The sequence below is a fragment of the Orycteropus afer genome, unplaced genomic scaffold (genome assembly GCF_000298275.1).
Source record: "Orycteropus afer afer isolate SDZICR_OR568_19922 unplaced genomic scaffold, OryAfe1.0 scaffold00050, whole genome shotgun sequence".
Lineage (NCBI taxonomy): Eukaryota > Metazoa > Chordata > Mammalia > Tubulidentata > Orycteropodidae > Orycteropus > Orycteropus afer.
The window spans coordinates 15,220,887-15,231,516 of NW_006921637.1; the positions used below are offsets into that span (position 1 = coordinate 15,220,887).

General features: G+C 37.8%; 1 protein-coding gene across 1 annotated transcript in view; it reads left to right on the top strand.

Moving 5' to 3' along the window:
• LOC103195042 (centriole, cilia and spindle associated protein) overlaps window positions 1-10,067 on the top strand; it is a 26,521-nt gene extending 16,454 nt beyond the window's left edge. The window contains 4 exon segments of the mRNA XM_042780646.1: window positions 6,820-6,918; window positions 6,921-6,974; window positions 7,927-8,195; window positions 9,891-10,067. Coding sequence (XP_042636580.1) covers window positions 6,820-6,918; window positions 6,921-6,974; window positions 7,927-8,195; window positions 9,891-10,067 — 599 coding nt within the window.
• The last annotated feature ends 563 nt before the right edge of the window (window positions 10,068-10,630 follow it).

Sequence of the window (10,630 nt, forward strand, 5' to 3'; positions counted from 1 at the left end):
GCTGTTGAGCAATGACACGGCTACATGCAGGGTCCAAGCATGCCATAGGCCAGAGACTACTCTCAAAGCTGCTGCTTATGTATGGGAAGCAACCCACATACCCAGAGCAACTACTCAGCTGCTTTTGGTAGATCCCACCATGGAGTTGACTGCCAGTCTTATCATGGGGAACAACTACCACCAGCTGCCCAGCCACCCAACCAGGACCAGCCAGGTTGACACAAAAACATAACCACCACAGTCTGTCACTAATTTGTAAAGTTCTGAGCAATTATTACTTCAAATATTTCTTCTGTTCCTTTATTCTGTTTCTAGTATATCTATTATATGTATGTTATGCCTTTTGTAATTGTTTCAGAGTTCTTGGATATTCTGGTCCATTTTTAAGCCCTTTTTTTTAAGCTCTACTTTTCATTTTGGGATGTTTCTACTGACATATCTTTAAGTTCACTCTTTTTTCTCAGCCATGTCCAGTCTATTAATGAGCCCATCAAAAGCATTCTTCATTTCTGTTACAGTATTTTTTATTTCCACCATTTCCTTTTTATTTTTTTTAGAATTTCTCTCTCTTTACATCACTCATCTGTTCTTGCATATTGTCATCATTTCCAGTAGTGCTCTTTGCATATTAATCATAGTTATTTTAAATTCCCAATCTGATAACTCCAAAATCTCTCCCATATCTGAATCTGGCTCTGATGTTTGCCCTCTCTTTTCAGGCTGTGTTTTGCTTTTTATCATGCCTTGTGATTTTTTGTTGAAGCTGGACATGATATATTTGGTAAGAAGAATTTACATATAAATCTCTGTTGATATTGATGTGGTGATAAGGTGTAGGGGAAGGGGAAGCATTCTGTAGTCTAATGATTAGGTCTTAGTCTTTTAGTGATCCTGTACCCCTGTGTTTGGACTTTACCAAGTGTTTCTCAGCTTCTCTTTCTCACTCCCTATGTGAAAAAAGCAGGCTAAAGAGAACTGAAGTTGGGTATATCTTTTCTCCTATGTCCAATGCTGGAGGAGGCTACAGTTAGGTATTTCCCTTCCTTCAAATCAAAGGATAGAAAAGGGCTGGAGTTAGGTAATTCTCTTCCTCCAAGCGGAAAGAGAGGGAACTGGAACTGGGTAGTTTCCTTCAGAATATTTGCTTTTTTTCCTCCCCCTGCTGGCAGCATGAGGGGATTTTTCTCCATTTCACAGTGGGGCTCTTGAAGTAAAACTCACAAAAGTGCCTGTGTGTTGTGGGGGCCTAAGGCTGGGCCTCCGGAGTTATTCTCTCTTAGGTTGGTCCATGGTCAGTAGTTAGAAAAAAAAAAGTACTTTTAAGTATTCCTAGGGGTGTTGGGTCTGGCAAGTGGTGAATTTTTTATTGTAACATTAAAAAGTTTTAATATTTAAAAAATAACATCCTATAGAGACTGGTTGAACTCCCAAGGCTATGGCCCTCAGATAACCTTCAGGCCTGGAACTGAACTCACCCTTGTGGTTCAACTTTCAGCCCTAATAATAGGCCTATAAGGTGAACAATAACACTAGGGAGGTATGTGTTTCTTAGAACAATCAACCATATGAGATCAAAGGCAGCATTTGCCCAGGGATAAATCTCAGAACACAGGAAGGGATTCAGGAATAAGAAAGAAGGACAAATGGAAATTGGAAACAGGGAGGACGTGGGAAAAGTATTGTTACACCAGGGAATTTCAATCAGTGGCATAAAACAAAATGTGTATGAATTGTTGAATGAAAAACCAACTATCTCTGTAACTTTTGCTCAAATCACAATAAAAAGTGAAAAAAAATCCTGTTCTTATTTCTTGAATTTTTATTTTAACTTCAAGAAAACCATAAAGGTCTTTTGAGAGATCTCCTTAATTCCCCTGCCTTGTCTTTTTTCTCTTTATTTTGGTTTCTTTCCTATTAGAAAGGAGCTCTGGTAGCACAGTGCCTAAGGCATCTGACTGGTAACCAGAAGGTTGGTAGTTCAAATCCACCAGCCACTCCACCGACACAAGACTGGGCAATCAATCTACTTCCGTAAAAAATTTGCCACCTTGGAAACCCAATGGTGGTTGCTGTGAGTTGGAATTGACTCGACAGCAGTGGGTTTGTTTTTTTTTTGGTTCAAACCCACCAGCCACTCCTTGGAAGGAAGGTTGGGCAATCTACTTCTGTAGTGATATTGCCTCGGAAACCCAAGGAGGGGTCACTATGAGTGGGATCCAACTCGACAGCAGTGAGTTTTTTTTTTTTTTTTTTTTGTTACTAGAAGATGTACTCACATATTTGATCTTGGCCTGTCTGCTCATATTTAAGAGACTTGAAAGAGCTTACTGAAAGCTCTGAGTACTTGGTGAAGACTTATTGCCTGGTTGGGCTTCCTGTATGGGGATTGGATGAGAATCCAGTTTTTTCTTTTTCTGATTCTTTGCAGGGTTCAGCTAACATTCCTCCTACTCAATTCTGTGAGGTCAGTTTCACTTCTTTATCTACTTTCCATCTCCCAAGATTTTATTGACATCTTTTGTCTGATGTCATCTCTTCCCTTGTTCCTTGTCCTTGTGCATGTATACCTTTTTCCTTTATATTAATGGAGTTTTGGGAGGAAAGGAGTATGAGCACATGTTTTTAATACATATTCAACCTAGTTTAGAAGTTATATTCTAAATTAAGTTATATTCTAAATAAGAATTCTGTTTCTGTTCTTTTAATAGTTGCCCTGATTTCCTCCACTTCCCTTATTTTTTTTTGAAAGTTATTTCTCTCTTTATTGATCAGTCTTATGAGAGGTTTGTTAATTGTTAGTTTTTCAAACTAAAGCTTGCCTATGTAAATTCTTTTTATGGAATTTTTAATTTCTGACTTTTATTTCCTTAGTTTCCTCTTTAACCTTATTTTGTTCTTCTTTTTTCTGACTTTTTAAGATAGTTTATTTTTATTTATTTTTTTGCTATTCTTTCCAACATATTTAAGACTTAATTTCCCTCTAATTAATGCTTTAGCTGCACCATTTAAGTTTTGTTATGTACCATTTTTATTTTGCTATGTACCATTTTTATTTTGCTATATTGAAGCACTTTTCTAATTTATATTATTAGTTTTTTGACCCATGAGTTATTTGGAAATGCTTTTTAATTTCAGAACTGGTAGAGATTTTGAAAAGTTATTAATTTTTTTATTGTATATAGATTAATTACACTGTAGTTAGAGAATACATTCTCTATGATTTCAGTAATCAGTAGGATAGAACATTTTCAGGAATTTACATTTTCAAGGCCACACAGCAAATCTTAATGTGTGTGTATTCTGCAGTTTTTAGGTCTAGAGTTCTATATATACCCATTAGGTATAAAATTTGTTATTTTTTTCCAACTACTTTTAAAAAGCCATACTGTTCATAGAACTTTCTATAATGTTGGGAATGTTCTTTATTTGCATTGTTACATACGGTTATTGAGCCCGACATATGGCTAATGCAACTGTGAGGAACTGAGTTTATAATTTTATCTCTAAAATACTTAAATTTGTATTTAAGTAGCCACATATGATTAATGACTATTGTATTGGATAGCACAGTTCTAAATCAAGACTCAATTTATATTTTTGTTTAAATGTCAAAATGTGTCTATTAACTACTGATGAAGAGGTTTATAGTCTTCCACTATATAGCTGCAGATTTTCTATTTTTCCATGTAATTCTCTTAGTTTTTGCTTTATATGTTTTTGGCAATGTATAAAGTACATAAAAATTTAGAACTCTTATATATTCCTGTTGAATCAAAACATTATCATTATTAAGTGACTTCATTGTTTTTGGTGATAATAATTTTTGCTGAGTCAGATCTGACTCGACAACAGTGAGTTTGGTTTTTTGGTTAGCATTATTATAGTCTATGTGAGCTTTCTTTTGGTTACTACTTACAAGGTATCTTAGTTATCCAGTGCTGCCATAACAGAAATACCACAATTGAATAGCTTTAAGAAACACATTTATTCTCTCACAGTTTAGGAGGCCAGAAGTCTGGCTTCAGAGCAGCAACTCTAGGGGAAGGCTTTCTCTTTTTGCTGGTCGTGGAGGAAAGTCCTTGTCTCCTTTTAACATCTGTTGGTCTGGCATTCCTTGGAGATCTACATTTATCTTGGCATCAATCTTTCCTTGGATTCCCAGCACAGGGACACTGGGGCTCAAGGATGTGGTTCACTCCTGGATCTTCTTTCTTGGTGGTAGTAGTCACCTGTTTCTGGTTGCTTCTCTTTTTATCTTTTGTAAGATAAAAGGTGATGCAGGCTACATTGCAGGAAACTCCCCTTACATCAGATCAGGGCTGATCACATCAAATAACACCATGGAGAATGAATGCATCATTACATAATTGTCACATTACTTTATTACATAACTGCCAAACCACTGAGAATCATGACACATATTTTCTGGGGACACAATTCAATCCATGACATAAGGTATCAGTTTTTCATCTTTTATTTCACTATTATACCTGTTTTAAACAACATACAGTTGTACTTTTATGCGTATGGGTAAATATAGTTGACAATTTTAACTGGAGTGTTAATCAATTTACATTAATGAAATTACTGATATATTTGGGTTTAAATCTCTCGGGTTATTTTGTGCTTTCCATTTGGTTCATCTGTTTCTTTTTCTTTTCTTGATTTCTTTCTAATTGACTTATTTTCATCATTCCATTTTCTTTCCTCATCTAGTTTGGAAGCTATACCCTGTTTCTATTCTAAGTTGCCCTTAGAAGTTATAACATGAATTCTTATCAAAATCTATTGTTAATCCATACCCTTATTTTCTACTACTTGAATGCTGTTGATATCATGTATTTTAGAACTTCACAAGGAATTATTAGTGTGATCATTACTATTGTTGTTGACGTTCCTTTAGGTAGCTCTATACCTATACCTACCCTTGGGGTGCCTTGTGCTTCCTTCCTGTTTGCATTTCTGACCTTCCACCTGCGATCATTTTCCTTCTCCTTCAAGTACATACTTTAGAATTCTCTGCAGAGTAGGTATGCTTGTGTTGTGGTAAATATGGTTTTTGTTTGAAAGTATCTTTAATCCTTTAATCCTCATCTCACTTTATTTCTGAAATATCTATCATTGTTAATTGTCTTCTGTTCTGAAATTTTTTCCTCAGTCTCTCTGACACCAGGCTCTCCTGCTTATCTATCTACCTATCTATCTATGTATCTATTTATTTAAATATTTTTCTAGCTATTCTCTGTCTCTTTCTTGGCATCTCCTTCCTCTAGCTGGTTATTAAATAATGGTGTTCTCAGTGGCCTGGTTTTGTCTTCCTCTCTCCTGACGCTGGGTATTTTTTCTGGGTGATTTGATCCACATCAAGAGCTTCAGCTCCTACCTGCATGTTCATGATTTTCATCTCAAATATCATCCTCTCTCCTGAGCTGCAGATTAAGGCCCAGCTCTCTCCTTGGCAGTTCCAAGAGCATCTCAAACCCAAGGGATCAAGTATCCTTTCCTCATCTTTTTGTGGCCTTACAGCTGAGGATAGTCTGACCATCCAGTCAGATCTGGAAGGAGTCTGTCTTAGGCTGTGTTCTCTAGAGGAACAAAACCAGTGAAACATATATAAGTATATATAAAACCAAACCAAACTTACTGCCATCAAATTGATTATAACTCATGGCAACCTCCATTGGGTTTCCAAGGTGGGAAATCTTTACTGAAGTAGATTTCCCAGTCTTTCTTCCAGAGTGGCTGGTGGGTTTAAACTGCCAACCTTCTGGTTAGTAGTCAAATGCCTTAGGCACTGTGTGACCAGAGCTTCTTATAAGTATAGAGAGATTTATTTCCAGGTAATGGCTCAGTTATGGAGGCTGGCAAGTCCCAAATCTGTGGGCCAGGCATCAGGCTGGAGGCTTCTCCTGATTCATGGTTGCAGGAGCTGGTGAATCTAAAATCTGCAGGTCAGGCAGCAGGCTACTGGCTCATGTCTCAAGAATCAGAGGTTAGAGAATGACAAGATGCATGCAGGATTGAGAGAGAGGAAGCTTTGCCAGAACATCCATATATATATTGCAATGCAGGCTATACCCCTAAATAAACGCCCCTTTCAACTGACTGACTGCTCATATCAGATCACAAAATGGAGAATGATTACACAGTTTCTGCCAAACCACTCAGAATCATAGCCTAGTCAAGCTGACACAGAACCTGAACCACCACAGTGTTCTAGACTTTTATTTTCAGGAGAAAATTAACATTCCTTAGTTTGGGCCTAAGGCATTTGACTGCTAACCCAAAGGCTGGTGTTCAAACCCACCAGCCACTCCTTGGAGGGAAGGTTGGCAATCTACTTCCATAGTGATACTGCTTTGGAAACCTACGGTGGGATCGCTGTGAGTCTGGTCTGACTTGATGGCACAAGACAACAATATAGTTTGGTCTAGAAGTCTTTCTCTCACCCTTGTGCCTGAGTCTTAACCCACAGACTCCATGTACTTGTCATTCTGAACTACAATAGTTATAATTCCTTCTTGTCTATGCCTTTGAAGAAGCCATTCCTTCCCCCTTCCTGAAATTCTATTTCCTCATCTCCTCCTGGCTAGCTCTATCTTACCCATTAAATGATTACTACCTTCTCTGAGAAAACTTACCTGAAAGATCTAGGCTAGATATACATGGAATGGGAGAGAAGGAGCAAGGAACAGAATCAGGGAAGATTGTTGCATTATTTTTTCACTCTTTCCCAGTATTGAACCATGTACACAAATACTGCTCACAAATATTCCTCCCCCTTTTTCCTTATTGTCCTTCTTTTCCTCCTCTTTATAGATCCAGTAAAGAGAAGAGGAAAGGATGTGGACACATCACTCAAAGACACATTTGAACACCACAAGGATTCAGGTTCTAATCCTAAAGTGGAATGTTGGCACCTCCCTCATCCCCAAACAGCTCACGTGTAGGGTTTATAGACATGGTGCATGATGGTGAGGAGCACTGAGCCCAGGGCTGGGGTGGACTCTCTATTCTTTAGTAATAAACTACTCAAGCTGGGATAGTTAAGGTCATTTCTGAAAGCAGGAATGACAGATGATCTATACAGATAATGTATAAAGGTTTCTTCCAAACATTTGCTTCTGTGTCTGTCCTGTCCTGTACAGGGGTTCATTATAACTTAAAGAGAACACAAGAAACAGACAAGAAAAGAATAGCAACTAAAAGTTGTATACTTAGGGCTGTGTGGGCTGTGGGCCTGGTTCCCTCAGTCATTTCTTCTGCAATGTGGGTGAAGTCTCCTTAGCACAGGAGCCCTCATCTCTTGCTCTTTCTACTGAGACTGCATAGCTTGTATCTAGGTTAGTAACTATGGAAACCATTCTCTATTGTGACTTGATGACTTGGTCCTTTAAAACCAAGGGAGCCACCTACTTCTCATAAGCAGCATGTAAGAGCCATAAGGAGCATTTTTGGTCATCATGGAACAACAAAAAGAAATGGAATCCTTGAACTTGAGTAGAGTAACTTAAAAACTAACACCTTGTGTCTACTGCATAATTACCACAAATTGAAATCTTTCCCTGAAGCAAGACACTAAGATGGTTGGGCTTGAGGGGAATCACTAGGGGTCTTGAAGAAAGTCCATTTCTGCCATGGTTTCTTTCCAACTTTTAACATTAAACTGAGAGGTTAATCTCAGAATACTAGGAAAAATAATTCCTTTTGAATAGGTCTTGGTGGCTTTGTTGTGGGCTTTTAAATGGGATAAACAACATTCTGCTAACTTGTTTCTCTATTTCTGCTTTAAGTGAAACTTATGAATTGAGCTATAAGAATGAAAATATTACTAACTTAAGCATTATGAATTTTCAACCCAAATATTTAAAGTAATGATATATGTAAACCTTTTCATTTCATCTTGTTTTTTTCCCCCCAAAAAAGAATTGCCAGTGAGAGAAGTAGAAGAAAAACCAGAACAAAAAATCAAAACAAAAGAAACTGACAAACTACCCAGTGGGGTCGACCCTCGACAACAACCAAGTGCCTTGTTTGCTAGAGAAAATAGGAAAACAGCCAAAAGTCCTCAAAGAACATCAAGTAAAATAAGAGAAAACAAGCATCCATTTGCTCTTTATGGCTGGGGAGAAAGACAGACAGATACAGGAAGCCAAAAAACTCACAACGTCTGTGCTTCTGCCCCTGTGCATGAGGTGGGCCTATGTTCATTTGCTTTTCTGATTTTCCTTTGGGGAATAACCAAAGGTTGGATTACAATCTAGTTATTGAGTTTCATATCCTAAGGCGTGGGATGCTTTGGGGTTGTGATGGTGGTAGACTGGGTCAGGAAAGCCCAGAACTTGGAATCTGATTAACAACGGGATTCTGGATGTCGGTTATCTGTCCAGCAGATCTTGGTTGGAAGTTAGTTGTCACCTAGAAGAGTTTACTGACACCAAGCCAGTGAAGATGTGGATGAGTAGGAGTTCCTGAGTTTTGACATGGGCAGGAGGAGCAGGGGAGGAGAAAATAGGGTGGAGGTGGGAGGACAGCTTGTGACTGACCTCTGGAGAGGTGTCCGTTTCCTTGGACTTTGATAACCTGGTATTTCTTTGACTCTTTTGTTATTGGTTGTCTTAACAACAGTGGTTAAGCTCTTGGCTGCTAACCAAAAGGTCAGCTGTTTGAACCTACCAGCTGCTCCCTGGGAGAAAGATAAAGCAGTCTGCTTCCATAAAGTTGGATCTGACTCATAGCGACCCTTCCTTGGGTTTCTGAGGCAGTATCACTACAGAAGTAGATTGCACAGTCTTACTTCCGAGGGGTGGCTGGTGGGTTTGAACCGCCAGCCTCCTGGTTAGCAGTCAAATGCCTTAGGCATTATGCCACCAGAGCTCCTCCATAAAGATTATAGCCTTGCAAACCCTATAGGCAGTTCTGCTTTCCTATAAGGTCTGTGGGTCAGAATTGATTTAACAGCAATAGGCTTTATAACGTAGTATTTCCTTGACTCCTTTGTTAGTGGTTTGTCTGTTAGATGTCTTCTCCTGTAGTTCCAAACATCTCCCATAAAATATCTTGTGTTTTTCTGATTCAATTTACATTATATGGTTTCTCATCATCATCCATAATGCAGATTTTAAACTCCTGCTACTATGAGTTCTTCTCTGCCTTGTTGTCACCCTGTGTCAAGGTCAGAAAACATGTTAGATGATAAGACCCTTATGTGTACAGTCACAAAACAATGATCTATGTTAGCACTGATACTATTAGTAAAGCCTAAGTAAAGAATACATTCAAAGTAGCAGAAAGAGAAACTGCAAACTGTTTGAATTCTGATTAAATACTACACTGAGAAGTTTACTGAACAGATTTTTGAACCCTAGCAGATGGTGTTATTTTGAGTGATATTTGAGACAACAAAGCTGTAGTTTAACAAAAGACCTCTGACAGGTCCATGGGATTAATATCAACAGGATCTGTCTGTATGAAATGTCTTAGGTGGTAAAATCCCTTGAGAATCCTTTCATTATCTTTTCAGTATATTGCTAGAAAACATTTAAAGTTCTTTGATGGAATAGTATCCATTTAAGCAGTCCCAACAATTTTCCAAAGTCAATTTCTTGAAACACATGAAAATCAGTTGCCTGTCATTTATATCTGAAGTTTAGTCCAGAGAACAGACATTTTCTATTGCTTAGCTTCCTTGTCACTGATCCTGAATAAGCCAGTATGTTCAATGGGAACAGCTTTCTGGAAGCTTTCCTTTTAGTTCCTTGTACATAAAACGGCTGAGCTTGACTACTTCTGTTTTCAGAAAATCTGAGGGTACTTCATTGTGAATGCTCTTGAAAATTAGTACAAAAGCCACTTAAATTATTATAGTTTTATTTTTAAACTCTTTTTAGATTCATGAATCAGCATTACGAGCCAAGAACAGAAGACAAGTGGAAAAAAGGAAACTGGTTGCTCAGAGACAACGTGCCCACTCTGTGGATGTGGAGAAAAACAGAAAGATAAAGACTTTCTCTTCAGACAACCCGTGGATGACAGAGTACATGAGGTGCTATTCAGCAAGAGCATAAAGGCATAATTGCTTGGACAGCCTCTTTTTAAAAAGTGTAAATTAAAGAAAAAAACAAAGTAAACCAAACCATCAAGGGGACCAAGACACAGGTTTAAGAAACTAACTGATTATGCAAGGTTTTCCTTAGGGGATTTCCAAAAGATTGTTATATTTTGATGAACCATGGCCACCTACCTCAACAGTAGGGCAGACAGTTGAAGCCATAAACACTTAAAGTTATTCATGAAGATAATTCCCTAAATCTTTGATATTCTTACAAGAGTTTTCTTTCAAAGCATCTTAATCTTTTAAGATACACCAAATGCCTTTAAATGGCTATGGATGCTTAACATTCAGTATTCCTAAGCTGAAACTCATCTCATTCTGAATAACTACTCAAACTCCATAGCTAGTCAGATCTTTCCTCTTGCAGCATAACACTCATTCATCTTCATTATGTGGAGTTTTCTTTGTGAAAGAATTTACAAGCATCAGGTAAAAAATGAGTTTCAATTGTAGTGTTGATTCCATGTATAATAAAACCAGAACTTTGGTAGTTCTTGAACAATTAAATTTAATTAC